Source organism: Scardinius erythrophthalmus, assembly GCF_964197995.2.
Source record: "Scardinius erythrophthalmus genome assembly, chromosome: 10".
NCBI classification, from domain to species: Eukaryota; Metazoa; Chordata; class Actinopteri; order Cypriniformes; family Leuciscidae; genus Scardinius; species Scardinius erythrophthalmus.
Window position 1 is genome coordinate 30,250,008 of NC_138230.1, and position 18,135 is coordinate 30,268,142.

Consider the following 18,135-nt stretch of genomic DNA (forward strand, 5'->3'; position numbering starts at 1 on the left):
TGTAATGTTGCAAAAGATTTCTATTACAAATACATGCTGTTCTTTTGAACATTCTATTCATCAAAGAATCCTGAAAAAAATTAATTATGGTTTCCACAAAAATGTTGTACCCTTAACTGTTTTCAACATCCCACCCCACACTTTTGAACAGTAGTGCAAGTCATAAGAGCCACCCTCATGATGGATTTATTGTCTACTAGGTGAAAAATCATAAGTCTAGTTGGTTAGAAAAGGTACTGTGTACCTTTTCTAAACAACCCAGGTAATTTGAGTTATTCATACCCATAGTACAAACTTTAGCATTCAGTTAATTCAGCACAGTTTAACACTCAGGGTTAAAGGTTAAGTATGAGCGATGGAAACACCACTTATAAAGTTTGTCAAGTTTTTTGAACATCCTCTTTGTTTATCTTGGTTCTCAGCACAACCTCTGGTTCTTCTCCTGGTTTGTACTTTATCATGTTGAGTCTAAGTTTCAGACTGTTTAAAATTTCTCTCCATCTATCCAGATAAATAGTTGTATTCTCTTGTGGTTCATGGAATTTCACAAATTTCAGATGCTGTCTGCGATTCTCAAGCTGGGAACAACCCCATATAAGTTAATGTCAAAGCTGATTACATTATGCCACTCCTCTAGACTGATTTCCTGTTTTTGGAGTTAAGTTTAAAAAAACTGAAACATCTCAGACATTCCAAGTGCTAAGTTTTGGTAGATTTGAAATTATGTGCCTTATAGGGCCCTATGATTTCCACCAATGCAGAAAATGCATACAAAATCGTGGAATCCAGTTCTTAAATTAGAATTTATTGTATAACATTGTGGAATGTCACAGAATTTGGCACATTTCTAATTAACAAATCAAAAGTAGGGCTGTATATTAATAAGCAAACCTCCATTGTGCAGTGCTTCAATTGATACAAAAAAGGATTTTGTTAAAGGAATTGTTTTATTATTTTATTTAATTACATTTTAAAAGATTATTGTAAGTGATTTAAAACTGAATTAAACCATTAAAACGGAAAATGGAATTTGTAAATAAATAAAACATATTTAATTAGGCCCTAGCCTATGTAAGAGGAGAATGTGTAGAACATTGTGAATGATGGCTGTGCAGATAGATTGTGTGGAAATCTGCAGACTCAAATTCCACACAGTCCTTGTTCACAAACAACAGAAGTGATGAGTGAGTCACGTCCTGATGTAATGTCTTATTCTCTGTCCTGCAGGAGAATCAGGTTTGGGAAAGTCTACACTCATCAACTCCCTGTTCCTGACAGACTTGTATTCACCAGAGTATCCTGGACCCTCTCACAGAATCAAGAAAACTGTTCAGGTAAGATCCACTCAGTATATGGATGTGTCCTCTTTTTACCATGAGATCACTATAAAGCTCTACAGTGGCGACCTATTTTGTTGGCCAATCTGTAAGTTTGCATCACCCTGGTTCCCTCGACAAAAACCCAATTGGAGTTTTCCGTTGGCTTTTGGATTATTGCAGAAAATAAGCTCAACTAAAGTTTGGTTCTTACATTATAAATTTTTTTAAGGCTAAATATAATCTACACAAGTAAAAAGCTAAACATAATCTATAAACAAACTACACCATGATAGTATGACTTCAATGTCACCACTATTAAGCTTCCGACAACTTAATTTAAAAACATTTTTCCTAAAATGTTGAGTTAGGATAGTTGATTCAAAATGTTTCATTATATAATGATTATAAACACAATGAGGCTGTGAAAGTGGACTTGTGAGTAGAAGAGTTTAACTGTTTGGTGTGATGCCGTTTAATGTCCCAGACAACCTCTGTAGTCCCATTTAGACACTTGTTAGCTCTAGCAGCCATGATATTACTTATGTATTTAATGCCATAGAATAAAATGGGAAAATATCTCTAGCTTTAGTCGAACACAGACCTTATTTCAGGCATTTAACCAAAAACCCATTCAAAAAACCCACTGACTTCAGGACGATGGATTCAGAAGTGCTAAAATGTGTCTCCTTTTTGGGTTTTGGCCTACAAAAATATGTCATCCTGCAGCACTTTATAGAGCTGTTTCTCGCATCTGGATCACATATGCCTTAGTCTGCCATGTGTTAAGGCTGAATCTTTTGCAGAATCAGCAGTATTCTAGCATCAGCCTAGTATCAAACTTTTACTTAGGAGCTCATGCTAAAGACAGCTTCCCATTTCTCTAAAGGCTTTTTTCCACTGCAAGGTACAGTACGGCTCACTTTTTGGTGCTTTTCCATTGCATGGTACGGCTCACTTAAATAGTAGCTCCTCGGTTGAGGTTCCAAACGAGCCGATACTAAAATGTGATGTGTAAACACTGCAGATCACTGATTGGTCCGAGAGAATTGTCACTACCAGCCGCATTGGATTTGCGACATGAGACACCAAACCCAAACAAACAAACTTCTTCGTCTTGCAGTGAAAAACATCCACATGCCGAGAATCAAGAAAACCATTCCATATAAATGCTCCATTGCTCCTGTGTTGTATGTTTGTTTGTCACGTTTCCGATAATGTCAGTAGAGGCGGTGCAACTATAACGATCAGTCTATACTCCCACCACTTTGAAGCGGTACTAAACTGCAATGGAAAAGCGAGCCAAGCCGTGCCGTGCCGAACTGTACGATTCAGTGGAAATGCGCCATAAAGCAGGGGTTTCCAATTCCAGTCCTCGCGCATCCCCGCTCTGCACAGTTTGTATGTCTCTCTTATCTGACACACCTGATTCAGATCATCAGCTCGTTAGAAGAGAGCTCCAACTTGGGTGCGTCCCGATTAAAGGGGTCCCTACACAATGTTCACTGCTCACTACTCACTTAGCATGGGATATCTGTTGCAGTTCAATTCACTAAACAAAATGCGTTCATTTGCAAAACACTGTGATGTCATCAAACACAGACGAAACTTAAAGTTGTGCATATTAGAGGAGTTTAAAGGATTAGTTCACTTCAGAATTAAAATTTCCTGATAATTTACTCACCGCCGTGTCATCCAAAATGTCTGTTTTTCTTTCTTCAGTTGAAAAGAAATGAAGGTTTTTGAGGAAAACATTCCAGGATTTTTCTCCATATTGTGGACTTCACTGGAGTCCAATGATTTGAAGGTCCAAATTGCAGTTTCAATGCAGCTTCAAAGGGCTCTACACGATCCCAGCTGAGGAATTAAGGGTCTTATCTAGCAAAACGATCTGTCATTTTCTAAATAATTTTTATTTTTTTTCATTTGTATACTTTTTAACCACAAATGCTCGTCTTGCACTAGCTTTGCCACGTAGATATAAACATATAAACCTTACGGCACGCATTGCGTAATCACGTTGGAAAGCTTATGCATAATAGGCGGGCAACTCAATTTAATTTTCTCCTCCAACTTCTAAATCGTCCGACATTGTTGTTACCTTTTTTTTTCTTTTTTGTAAAGGGCGTTTGTAGTCTTTGCACGTTCACTTTGTAATCACTAGGTCGGTACTTCCGCCTGTCACGCTTGACCTTTCCAATGTCATTACGTAATGCGAGGTACTTCGCAGAGCTAGTGCAAGATGAGCATTTGTGGTTTAAAAAGAATATAAATGTTTCTTTTTTTTTCTTTTCTTTTTTTTTTAAATGACCAGCCGCATACAAACGCCTGCTTCGGATTGGAATCTCCCTTAATGGTGAAATACTCTTTAAAGTTCCCTTCGCAGCACATATATGGTTGAATGGAACCCACCCCTCAACTGAGCTTGTCAGATAAGAGAGACATGCAAAATGTGCAGAGCGGGGAGGAACAAGGACTTGAATTGGGAGCTCCTGCTCTAAAGGAAGGAATATGTGATGTGGCCTGCTGCTAAAATACCAAACACCACCTGTCAATCCAGTGAGCATTAGAACTGGATTGACAGGCATGGGCAATCTCTATCAAACACAGGTGTGACCCATGATCCCTCACATGGTTTTGTGGTATGTGGTTTGTCAGCTATTGTAAAGAATGCAGTGATTACAGTGCCACACATTTCTGGTGTTTTTGCTGTCAACGAGACATGATCCAGGCCTTAGTGGCTGTGTGGACCAATTTCATGAGGTCTTTTTTGTTTTTGTTGTTGTTTTTTATCTTAAACATTGTAGATTAGTACATCTGTGAGGAACACAATGCAAAAGTTTGAGATGATTGTTGCATTATGTTACTGTGTCATCATATGACTGTCATGACACAAAGATCAGTTTGCACATGATGTACTGGAATCTTTTGCAGTTTCCCAGAAATCAACCCCATTTACTTGATGTTCAGGCAGTTAACAGTCCCAAATAGCATTACTGTATATGATGTAATGTGGCTAAACTTCTGATTAAAACTGCGACTGCAGTAAAAAAAACTCCAGGTTTGCCATGCTTGTTTGCAGGGCTTCACTATTTGGCCAAAATGTTGTGGTGTTATACATCAATATGGCTAAATGGTAATAATAATAACACTGGCAGATAATGAGCTGCTCACATGTAAACGAGCACAGTGCTGCGCTTCACTCTGAAACACACAGCGCATATATTTTTAAATCGCAGTCTTTGAGATTGGGTAATCGCACTAAGCCATATCACAATTTCAGTTTTATTTCAATTAATTGGGCAGCCCTTGGCTAAACAAATTGATCTCTAATCAGAATGTTTCCATTGAGTCTGATAATGCCTATGTTGATCGATCCGGAAATGATACTTTAGTAGAAATGGGTCAGTTTTGATATCATACTACTCTTGGCTTATGTCAGGTGAAGGATTAGGTTTATATCTGGATTAATTTTAGGGAAACAGTTTCCATTGAGATGCCCTTTAATCTAGTCACCACTGCCACACATCTGATGAGATGAACATACTGATTGAATAACATGACATAATGTTACACTGTAGATATGAACAAGTAGATGATGCATTAGCAACTGTTGCCACATTGGAAAGGTCAAAATCTGCCCATAAATGCGTGCAAGTAAATTGACAGATGCAGTGTGTTATTAATGCTACACCCCCCCCCCATACAAATTTGTAACCATGGCAACCATCTCATTGGTCTGATTACAGAATGTGCAGATTCATGGAGAATAATACAGCTTTGATTTTTAACTTGATTTTTCTTTATTAAAAAAACATCTCTACAATAAAATATTTATTACAAGCATAATTACAACAGAAGTATAAATCTACTGTTAAAAAAAACCTAGTGTATATAGGGGGATGTATAGGGGATTTATGACCTATATGAACTGCAAAAACTATTATATAAACCTATAACATTAAATGTTGTCTGTTCAAAGATAGATTGTTGACTAGGGCTGGACGATATTGCTGAAAATATAGCTTAGTTTTATGTTTTTGTTTCTTGAGCAGCAAATCAGCATATTATAATGATTTCTTAAGGATCATGTGACACTGAAGAATGTGTAATGAGTAATGGCTGCTGAAAATTCAGCTTTACCAATAAATTACATTTTACAATATATTACAATTTGAGTAAGTGAAATGAGTTTACATGCTGATAAAATGCCAGTCTAAGAATCTGAAGCCTCTGCTGTCAGATACAACTGATCGTGTCTCTGTTCTATCCTGTACAATGAACTTGTGCGTGGCTGTTTGCCTCAGAGAATTCTGGGAAGTGAGTCAGAGAATCAGCATGTGAGTGATTTGTGCAGGAAGAGAAGCTTCATCACTGACGTTTCACACTTTTCAGTACTCTTTGCAAACTGAAGAGCTCAAGATCTGTGTGTGTGTGTGTGTGTGTAATAGCTGTTATTATGATGGCACACATTAACCGCCCACTCTGTGGTCTGGCACCAGTGTCCTGACTATTTCAGGCCTGTGTGTGTTTATTTGGCAGCACTCATTGAGACTAGTTATGTTGTTTATGTAAAGTGTTGGCAGCTCTAACAGGATATGTTTGCCATTGAGATGTGAATACATTGTGACAGGTTGAAAGATGAGTGTGTGCGTGTGTGTCTGTTCAATCCCTCAATACAGCAGTTTGTCTGTTTATCTTAAACTCAAGTAGTATGTCAATACTGCTAATCGACAGTGAGTGAACATGTTTGGCAACATTTGGAAGGAAATACTAGTGTATAAAACGTACTGCAGACTTTTGATGATATCAGACTCTTACAAGAGATGCTTGAAGGAGCAGTGAAGCTCGTCATCTAGTCTTTATCCTCCGTTCTGCTCCACCTTTTCTGACCTTTTCAGTGGAGCATGGATAACTTAAGCACTGACCTCTTTGAAAAACAAAGCAATGACATTTAGTTCATTTTCGTTGTGACTTTTAAGTGCACCAGTTTTACTCTTTCAAATGAGAAGTCCTGAAATGCATTGCAAATGTGTTTTTGTGTTGACTTTAAACCACACCCCAAATTACTAACTTCATTGGGGCTGGTGTTTATTTCTGACACCATATGTCTGACATTTGCTTGAGATATTTATTCTGACAATTTCCTGCGTCAGTTCAGGTGAGAAGAGGACAGCCCACGCCAGCTGCTGACAATTTGTGGCTTGGCGAATACAATCACTTTTTCATCAACAAAGGAAGTACAAAGACCAATCAAAATCTGCGGAGTTGGTTTCCCTCTCCAGTCCAGTCACAGATGGAATTTTAGACCGTTATGAAGCCAGTCAAGATGTTCTCACCATTTGTGCACCGTTGCTGAGTGATTACACTGGTGTGGTGCAATTATCAGGATGATATCATTGATGTGGAATTGTTTCGTAAGACAGAAGACGTGGGCTGGGTGATCACACCTCAGATTATTGTTATGCTTTTTTCAGGAATGCACAGCTAAAGTTCTAGGCAGATCTTGACCAAAGTTCCATATTACTTTGCTAGATTATTTAAGTTATTTCAAAGGTCTTTACAGACTACAGCAGCTAAAGAACCAAAACCTTTGACTGAGCAAATAAATATAACAAATAATATAGGAAAGTGACAAACTATTTCCTTTATTTTCCAACTAAATTCCCTTTTATTATCTATGGAAAGCAGGCTTTCTCCCACTCTCACTCTCAAACGCACAATCACACAGTACAGACACACGGAAACTTGTCGTGTGCTGTTAGTCCTACACACATGAACATTTTATGGACAAAAATGTCAAATGTCTTAAAATAAAGTATATCTGAACAATGTCTTGAGTTATGGTAACTGTAGTATAACCGGAATAACTGACTCTGGGTCGTTGACTACCGTGACCGCATTATTACCTCGGCTGTGCATTGTTTTTCAAATAATTCAACAGTCCGTCGTCAATGACTCCTTTACAAATTTCACAGTTCTGGCTCATTTTAGTCATTTTGAGGAGGAGAAAATGTATAATTTCTGATTTTAACAAACAAATTAGAAACAAATTTTGTTAATTTCTTAAAGATAAAACAACAGATTTACATTATAGTTTGCAAGTTTGCTGTCTATCTTAACACACTTTGTATTTAGTTTTTTTTCTCTTATGTCATTTGCCACGTCTATGAAACTGGATATATATATATATAGGCCTGTCGCGATAGTCGATAAGTCGATTAATCGCACGATAAAAAAAATGAGCTCGATAATTTTTCCGGCCGCGATAATTCCATTTGCATGCTTGTTTGTTTTCCTCGTCTCTCTCTCTCTACCAAAGAGACTGGATGACCACTCTCGCTCGGTTCTTTAGCGTATAGGAGGAGTGAACCCTCTTGTTGTCAGTTGCATGGTCTTTGTGTGGGAAGGCGGCGCTTGTCAGTCACATGGTCTTTGTATGGGAAAGCGCCGGCGGCCGCGGGACTGTTTGCGGCTACTGCCGGGAGAGAGAGAAGACGCTAGTTGTGAGTTGCGACAGCGAGCCCAATCACATGAAAATGCATATCTATACCACAAATGTTATTTCTCGTGCCATTTATATGCCAAAAATAGTTTTTGCGTGCATATGATACACTCTTTATGGCGTGTAATACGCACGCACTCCTCACCCCTAATCCTAACCAAGTATTTTCAGTGCGTAGCATGCACGCAATAAAGTGCGTCTCTGTCTTCCCGACAGTACACAATCACTTGACAAAGTAACAGGAGTAACAGTGCAAAATTTGGGTGATATGGCTTGTTGAGGCTTTTTTTATTTGTTTACAAAGGTCCTAACTGTCAGTTTTGCCTGTTATGGAATGTATCACTATTTAATAATGTCTAAAGCCTAATATTTAATATTTTTTGAAGTGCAATTTTGTTTCATTTTTTTTTTATTAACAGACATTTATTTTGTTAACAGACACTAAGAGTCCATTGCTTTCATTGTTTTTGGTTGTTTTGTTCATTTTTTTGGATATTTAAAATGTTTTCCGTTTTCAATGTTTAATATTCTTTAGAAATAAAAGTTTATAGATCGTTGAAAAGGTGTACCTGCATTATTATGCCATTATAATTATATTAAATGAAAATGGTCTCAGTACGACAATATTATCGTTTATCGCGATAATTTCTTGGACAATTTATCGTCCAGCAAAATTTGTTATCGTGACAGGCCTATATATATATATATATATATATATATATATATATATATATATATATATATATATATATATATACATGAAAAGGTGTGTTTACAAAGACTTTTAATCTTAAGAATCAATCACATGCTTGTTTGTTGAGTCACATGCTCAGACACAGTCTTGAAAATTGACTGGTAACAGGTAACTCAGGTAACATTGTGATTTCATGGCTTTTAAAAGTCATGAAGATGAGTTAACCATAAACTACACATTTCTTTTCACTTTTTTTCTATTTTTCTGTAATGGTTCATCGGCTAGTACAATCTATATAAAATTATTGTCAATAATTTTAATCGAGTAATCTAAACGACAAGAAAAGTTAAGGGAAAATCATGGAAATTCTCTGGTCAAAGGGTGAAGGTTTTTGAAAGTATGTTTTTAAAGCTCACTTCACAGTGAGCAAGTCCAGCTGCTTTCTTGAGTTACAAAGTCGAGTGTTGTTTCAGGCTGCCAGGTCTGAAGACGGGCAGCTCTCAGAGGTGTGATACAAATCATATACAGGAAGTCTTATGAGGAAGTACCATTGACTGTGTTAGTCTTGCGGTTTCTTGGCAAAGACAGGTTATGACATGGCAAGGTGAATATCGAGCTCATACAGTTATTTATGTTCTTTTTCCTTTTCCAAACATTGTCACTGTCACGTGAATAAACGGTGGAAGTCTTCAGAAATAGATGTTAAAACAGCAGCTCATGTTTGAACAGATATCACAGTTTCTCTGTCAGAGCCTTCCTTAGCATCAAGCCCAGCCAAATATTTTTTCAGTTGTTGCCTGTAGCATGTGTCTTCACTCATTTGCAGAGGAATCAGAGGGCTGCAGAGGAAACGCTGTCTTTCTGGTTTCTCAGCATGGCTAAATAACAGCGGTGCTATATCATCTACATGTCACTGCATGCTCATTTTTGCTCTTCCAATTTGTACAGTACCCATATCACTCCATGACTTCTACTTAAATTCATCAGAACAAAATAGGATGTCTGCAGTGTAGTTGTACTGAGCGTAGGAATGTGTGCGATCATTTTTAAAGGGCGTGGAAAGGGCATTTAAATTTCCAAAATCACAACTGGACCCGCCTGTCTGAAATTCTCATTGCTCAAAAAATACCAAACTACATTGGAGCAAAACTTTGGTTACCCTTTTGTTTTTTCTCTGCACCCTTGCAATGCCTTGAAATCAACGGATTTGCTAATTCTCTTACTGAGCATAATGCTAGTAGGCAGCCTTAGGGGCCGTTCTCACTGAATGCGTTGTTTCGGAGTTGCGAGAAGTAAATGGGGGGGGGGGAAAGCGTGAAGTCTTGAGACTTGTTGGACTTGAACTTGAACCTGCTTTATTTTTTAAATGAGATGCCACAAAATACACAAGCACAATGGTCAGACGTGCATCTAGCCATGTAGAAAAACAATGTAAACATGCACTAAATGAACAAATTTTACCATTGCACTTACGTTCAACTTTCAAAAAGACCTTTTTCCATTCCACAGCTCGCATCTTGCAAAAATGTGTTCTGTGTGTGGCCTCCTACGATGTTGCCAGCAATATTGAGAGCACTTTACTTCAACCAAAATACCTCATTTGTTGAAATGAGTCAGTTAGGCTCAATTTATTAAAAGGAATTAGACCGTTCTCAGGGAAGTGAACCCTTTTTGAAATGTGTACCCACTAGCTTGGACCACAGCTTCTGCTTTGATGTTTACTCTTAAGTAACAAGGGACATTAGCCCTGCGTAGGACGCGATCTTCAACCACCTCTCTTAAATATCTCAATGCTGTGCCAGATTCAATGCTTTGAACCTAACAAGCTTCATGAAATTCAATGACTTGTTTTTACCTTTCAGTTGCTTACTGCTAACAAAACTTAAACACCTAAAAAGCTAAACACCGAACTGATATAAATTTGTGCATTAGTCAGATTGTCAGTCAGAGGAAGTGCAAGGGGGGGGGGGGACTTTTCCCCGTTTCTCAGACCATTAGCTACTTTTTACTGTGGTTTGTATTGCTTTTTTTATTTCTGAGAGACGAACGGTTGTGATGAAATGCGTCTCATGGAAACCAATGTGGTCTGCTGTACAGACTTTATGGGTTTGTTACTTGAGCAAGGTGTCTCGTTTGCACCGTTTTACAGGCAGGTGGTGAGCAAGGTGTCTTGCTAGGTGATAAATCACACTTTAAAGTGCTGTCTGTCTTTGCATGTGCCATTATTAGCTCCATTGTTTGATGTGCCAACCCAAACTTCACCCCAAATGTTCTGCGGTACACCTCTGTGGGTGCCTGTTTTAGTGCCATGTCAGCCCAAAAATAAATAAAAATAAAAAAATATAATAATAATATAAATATATTTTTATTTATTTATGTTCATGTCCAGCCAAATAAATATGTGCTTTTAAATGGTTATGCTAGTGATGGACTGATATGAATTTTTCAATTTAATCACTGTAACAAAGGTTTGTTGATAAGGGAAGAAGGAGGTGGAGACCAGTGAACGTTCAACGTAACTTTAAACACAAAATAAACAAACAACAAAACGAAAGTAACAAAACAAAAGTAAAGTGGCAGCCCCTCACGGACGACTGCCGCATAAACTAAAACAAAACAACTCAACAAGAAAAGTCCAGGCCTGGTCCTCCCTCATTCTTCACTGTCATCACTCCTCCTTTTATCCTTCCGGAGTCCTCCGGGGGACTCGAGTCCGGTGTGGCCGCATGTGACACTCATTAGCACTCGCACCACCGGCCTCGCTTCTTTCCCACGGCTCTCGGCCCCTCCCTGCTTGCCACAATGATATTGTCCATCTATATATCAGTCCATCAAATTGAACTATTTATACACATGCAACATGTTTTCAAGAATATGACTTACTTACACTTACTTGTTGGATTTTATAGATGCACAGTTCTCTGCATTTTTATCAGCATTAAAGGTCAGAGGTCAGCAGTATGATGTGTTTTGCATATGATGTATGTTGGTGAGTGCTTATGGAGATCACAGTGAGACATGAGTGGAAAGCTCACCAAAACAGTGTAGTTTGATGAATCTGAGGTCACCTGCTGACCACAGACAGTAAAGCGCACAGGAATCTGCCACACGCCCAGCAGCAGGTGTGCGGCAGCAGGCATAGTCACGCTCGCCTGGAAAAAACACTGTTTGCATTTCAGAGCCGACGACCTCCTCAGAGCAATTTCTCCTAAATTCCTAGCCCTAAAATAATTTCTACATGTTTTTTTCTTTCCATGGTTCTGTGGAGTTGGTAATTTACTGAATGACAGATCTTTGGTGGCTGCACATACGCCTTGCTCATATTTCCAAAACATCCCCATGGCTTCTCAGATAGTGCTTAAGGCTTCGAAAACAACACCTCGACTGAGAAGAAAGAAACGTAGCCAATGTGCTCTCATGTTGCGTGTTTTTTACCTTGGTAGGCTACTATGATGCCTGAGGGAGAAGAGAGTGTGTTTAGAAAGAAGATATTCACCCAAATTGTCTGTCTTCCGTGGAAAACAAAAAAAATATTTTTTGAAGAATGTTCACGCTGCCCTTCTCCATTCTATTTATTTCAAATAAGCCATTCAGTGCTTTTGTGAGGATTTACGTGGAATCAGATTACACCGGAATTATAGTTTCTTTTGATGGCCGATGCCAATATCTTAAAGAGCAGTGTGGACGATATAAAGATGGTATACATCACAATATTTAATCAGATAGTAAATAATACAACAATTGTTGCAATTAAAATTATATTTATTTTACCTGATTACCTGAATAGATCATTTTTAAATTAATCAACTTAAAAAATAATAACTTGGTTTTAAAAAAATCTGTAAAATAAATGTTTTTACTTCACACAGTGTTAACACACAACATGAAGGACATATGTCATCAGTTTGAACTTGCACGCTCTCTAAAAACAGCCTCGGTTCAGGATAAGTGTAGATCCTCCATCCCAGTTGCTTGGAAGACGAAGTTGGCTACATTTCTTTTTTTGGGGGTTGTGCTTCATGAAATGAATGTCCTGCACTTGGCTTAGTGGTGGCCGTCCGAGCTGTGGAATGTGGAGGGCTGTTTGGGAGGAAATCATAAAATGCAGCCCTGAACAACCCAAACCCAGAAGCCACAGTCTCAGACCACAGTCGCTTTATGGTGCACATGGAAAGGTGTGGGCTTGGGCTTGTTTTAGCTGAGGTTACACACATGTGGGCTGAATCTGTTGAGCTCTGACTTTTTGAGAATGTTTAAAGGGCTTAGAATTTCCTATCATTGATGGAAGAGTAAGACTAGATTTCTCAACTTTATTTGAGGTATCATTCTTGTCCATAGAGCAAGTTATGTCAAAGTTGAATGACTTTGGGTTAAGGTTAGGCTTAATTCCAATCAGCTGTTCCACACTCGGATCAGAAGCAGAAAATCTTTACTTTCCCTTTTTTGTGGCTCTTAATTGTGCGTCTAAAAACCTCTGAATGGTTGTTTTGAGCCCTGCAGACCCTGATATTGACTTCATGATTGAATGCAAACCTGAGCGTATGTGCTCATCACGAGTTTTGGCCCTCATGCTGTTTGCATATCTGCTTCAAATCCGTTCTCTGAAAATAGCTTATTCATGTAGATCTAATTGAGGTTTTCTGCAGTTTCTTATTTTGTGTCAAATATTATTCAGATACAGTGCTTTGCTTAAGGACTAAGGACTTGTATTACCATCATGATTGTAAGCTAAAGGTCTGTTTACATCAAGTCTGATTTTTATATCCATTTTCATTACAACATTTTAAAACAAAAAATAACCCCTTATAACAAGTACAAAAACATGTCAAACAGTAAGGTTTCAGATCATGAGTCCAAAACCGTTATTCATTCATTCAAGAAAGACATTGAGCTGAACATGTTGGTTTTTTGAGTACATTGAGGCAATAAACAATTGGAGTGAAAATAAGAGATATGATAGTATGACAAGCAATTGCTGACTAGGCTATTTTTAAATGAATATAATAAATGCAAAAAAATACTGATTTACTGAAAGTATGTGAATTAGGGGTGTAACGATACAATCATTCATATGGAACCGTTCGGTATGAGGCTTTCGGTTCGGTACTCATTTTCAAACCAAACGGTTCGTTGGACCATTTTTCCTGCCGACCAAAATTTTGTTATGTCAAATGCAGGAATAGTAGGCTATAATGCCTTGAAGTAACATTACGTCGGTTTTATTTCGACATTATGAATACAATTGCTGCCCTCAAATGTAAATCTGAACTAAAATAAACCTTTGTTTATACTACAATATTACATTTCATTTTTCATTCTAACATAATATTACATTCAATATTACATTCTCAAGGAGCAAGGAGCTGTTTTTGTTTTTAAGAGTCAAGTATAGCTCCATCATTGCTCAAAGTAAAAAAAATTATCATACTTTATGATGTTAGTTTTAATAATAAAAAAAAAATTAAAATCAAGGAAATTTCTCTGGCATTTCTTTCTTTTTACTGTATCGAAAACGTACCGAACCGTGAGACCAGTGTATCGTATCGAACCGTGAATTTTGTGAACCGCTACACCCCTAATGTGAATGCTAATTTTTTCCAGAGAATAATGAATAAATTTGCATCAGAATTAGCGTGTGTTTTGGTCACATTGGATTTGGTGTAAACAGTCTTTAAGTTGTATGATTTTGTGCTTTTTTTTTAATGTGTTTTGCCAATAGTGATTTAATTTATTGTTGCTTTGTGGTTGTGTGACTTATGTTGTCATTTTTTTTTGTCAGGTGGAGCAGTCCAAGGTGCTGATTAAAGAGGGTGGAGTTCAACTACTGCTCACCATCGTGGACACGCCAGGCTTCGGGGATGCCGTTGATAACAGTAACTGGTACGTGTGATTTTGTGTATTTTTGTGTATCTCGCATGTTAACAGCTGAGAGTCTCCTCATATTGTCGTTAATAAATGAGGGATGGCTAATTTGTTTATATTACATTTCCATGTTAACTCTCAATGTTGATTATGTGTTCTGTAGCTGGCAGCCTGTCACCGACCACATTGACAGCAAATTTGAGGATTACCTCAACGCGGAGTCACGCGTCAATAGACGCCAGATGCCCGACAGCCGAGTGCACTGCTGTCTGTACTTCATCGCTCCCTCTGGTCATGGGTAGGCCCTCCGTTTCAAGCCTTAGACACACACAGATTCTGTATTCTACTTGTGCTTTTCTTTTGCTATGGGGGGCTTTTAGAAGTGAGCTCTAAAGTGATGTCAAGTACATTAGAATTGATTGCACTGTCAGCGTTTTCAGACTAAGTTGTCGTCAGATGACTTGTTATACAAGTACAATTTTGTACTTATCCAGTGGTTAAAAAAAACATAACCTGGCCTAAAACTTTCTCTGGCTTAAGTCATGCTCTGACTGTTTTTGTCTGCACATCCAAGAAGTAAAAAAACAACAACTGAAAAGTCAGGAAAACACATGTATATTTAACTGTGTTTGTCAGGCAGGTTACTGTTGCCCATGCTTGAGGTTTGGAATTTGAAGTCCCTAACCCTGTTTTATGTCTCAAAATGACACAAAAAATGATGAGACATGTTTTTTTTTTTTTTGGTTCAGTTGATTTGTTTGTTGGTTTGTCTGGTATTTTGTTTGATGTATTCTTTTTTGTTTTTTTTGTTTGGTTTGTTTGTTTAGTGTTTTTTTTGGTGTTTAGTGTTTTTTATTTCTGTTTTTGTTTTTTTTGTTTTGGATTGTTTGGTGTTGTTTAGTTTTGTTTGGTTTGAATGTCCTCTTTTGGGTAATTTCACAACCACATAGCAAAGTGCTAAAAACCACCTTAGCACACTTAAAAACGACTCTGAACACCCAAGAAACCATATAGCAACGACCTTAACCACCAGTCAGAACACCTTAGCGAACACATAGCAATGTCTTGGCAACCAATCAGATCTCCCCAGTACCTTAGTGGTTGGTTTTGCATGGAAAGGCACCATATGTCGCACACAAGCGTTTCTCAGAGAATGAAATGCCAAAAATCACTAATCCTTCCTTTTGAAATCCTACCCCCAGTTCCTCAGAATGTCAATCTGGAAAAATGTCACAGTGCCCTCTCCTATTGTAATTTTTAATTGAGACCAAAAAAAAAACACCATTTCACCTGCTGATGAGAATCCAGCATGTGCATTTGTGTGTGTGTAATGGCTAAAGCTGTGAAAGTTTCACTGGCCTGAGTGGACAAGCACAAATGAATTTCCTGCCATTTATTTATTGCTCTTCTTGCAGCACATGTGGTTTTACTACGAGCCGAGTTACAAGTTCAGCCAAGCTGCCAAACAGCAGTGTAAATGTGATACCTCACTACTGCACTACAGAGGAGACCTTTGCGGCTGTTTTTGGACTCATTCTCAGTGTTTAGTTTGAAACATTAAACCCTCATGTTCTTTCTCTCTCTCTCTCTCTATGTCTGTCAGACTGAAACCACTGGATATTGAGTTCATGAAACGGTTACATGAAAAAGTGAACATCATCCCGCTCATCGCAAAAGCAGACACACTGACTCCAGAGGAGTGCCAACAGTTCAAGAAGCAGGTGAGTGTGCTAATGGCAAACACTGTACCAGTACACTAACTGTATAACAAGGCTTCTTGTCCTAAAAACATAACATCATAACTAAGTTTTTTAGAAACATTTTCCACCCACTCTATGAGTCTTAGACATAATCTGGTTGTAAACCGAGTTTAACATCTTTGCCGTGTTACTGAATCTTGAATAGGTGCTGGGTTCAGCGCTGCACAATTAATTTGGAGGTGAATAATTTCAATGAATGTGCTTAATTTCATAATTAGTTTCTTTGTTGTTAAGGTGGAGGCTTTAAATAAGCCCATTTTGTTTTTCTGCCTCTCCCTGCACAGTAAATGGATTGTACGTTCTTGTTTTATTGTATATATTTTATATTTGTGTAAAAAAAAAAAAAAACTAAAACTGAACATTTAATCTTAATGAATTGTTCAATATTAAACAATAGATGAAATGTAATTTTAAAAAATGTAAATTTTCAGCTGGCTCAGAAAGGTTTGATTTAATTCTGCGGTGCAGGTCACTTAATAATCTGTATTGGGAAATGCAAGGCACCCCAGGTTCACTTTTTTAACATTCATATTCCAAAATTCCAAAAAATAATACCAAACATTTCTAACCACTACAAGTTATTTTACAAATGTGACATCGGAACATATTGTGGAACATAATACAAAAATGTTGTCAACTACAAACAGAAACAAGGATTTTCCTTCAGTTATCTGCTAAAACTCGAAGGTTTAATGAGATCACTTAAGAATTCTGTTAAAGTGAAGCATTACTGCAGAAGTATGTTACTGTTAAGTATAGCAAGTATATCGTCAGTATAATTCATTGGTATATTACAAAAATATTCAGTCTGACTGTCAATAACAATGTTTTAAAAAAAAGAATACTTATGTACCAGTAAAACATATTTAATAAAGAATATGCATACAATATTGGATTAAAAAAAATAAAAAAAAATTTTTAATTGGATGTAACAAATGTGATACTTTTTAGTACTGAATGAAGAAATATTTTTCTTGACTCTCTGCCATCTTTTTCATTGAGCCAAAACAATGGGTCTCATTCACTAACCGTGCATATTTACAATTTGTGCGTGAAATCTGCGTACAAACATTTTCTCAAACAAATCATAATTCATCTATAACTTTTGTAACTCATACACAATATACAGTCGTGCTCAGAATTAATCATACCCCTGGTAAATATGATCAAAAATGGCTGTAAAAAATAAATCTGCATCGTTTATCCTTTTGATCTTTCATTCAAAAAAACCGCAAAAATTGAACCTTTCATTGAAGTAAAAGAATTGAAATTGGGGGGAAATCACATTATGAAATAAATAGGGCTGCACGATTTGGGGAAAATGTCATATTGCGATAGAGGTCAATATTGCGATTACGATTGCGATATGCGGTATAATAAACAAATGGTCAACTTGCTTGGTTCTCAAGGAAAATAAATGCACATACAGATTAGTGATAATCAGCCTAAAGAAAAAAGTTCTTTAGTCAAGAGCAGTGAGTGTTTTTCTCCGTTCCCTTTGTTCTTTGATTAACTTTAGCGACAGATTATTATTTTTTTTGATTGCATTTTAACAAGAACAAAACATAATTTACATACAAGAGTACATATAACCATACATGTCAGGGGTAAAGAAAAATAATAATAAAAAAAAAGCAAAAAAAAAAAAAAAATAGAATAACTTTAGCGACAGATGTAATTAGTGGCTACTGTGTACTATCCCTTTAAGACCAGCCGCTGTCTGAGACGCAGATCTCACACGCGCCTCATTCTTTCACGAGTAGGCATGTGCCGGTATTCGGTAATGCGATAAATCGCGGTAATGAATATGCACGATATTGTTATCGTGGGCACTTCAAAATACCGTGAAAAATAATAGATCAGAATTTATATTTATAGAACGCGTATTAGCTTATTTTCCATCAACCGCTTAAACAAACACTGCGTATGCTGCGCGAAACACGTGCGCACTCTGTTGTAAACAATCCCCACATGTATTAGCACTGTGTGCATGCGGCG

The 18,135-nt window shown here is 37.4% G+C and overlaps 1 protein-coding gene across 8 annotated transcripts in view; it reads left to right on the forward strand.

Moving 5' to 3' along the window:
* The window catches only part of septin7a (septin 7a), a 53,374-nt gene that overhangs the window by 16,651 nt on the left and 18,588 nt on the right, over positions 1 to 18,135 (forward strand). For all 8 annotated transcript variants that reach the window (XM_081377517.1, XM_081377518.1, XM_081377519.1 and 5 more), the window contains exons 3-6: positions 1,228 to 1,334; positions 14,295 to 14,395; positions 14,541 to 14,675; positions 15,981 to 16,098. In XM_081377517.1, coding sequence (XP_081233643.1) covers positions 1,228 to 1,334; positions 14,295 to 14,395; positions 14,541 to 14,675; positions 15,981 to 16,098 — 461 coding nt within the window. The remainder of the gene's footprint in view (positions 1 to 1,227; positions 1,335 to 14,294; positions 14,396 to 14,540; positions 14,676 to 15,980; positions 16,099 to 18,135) is intronic.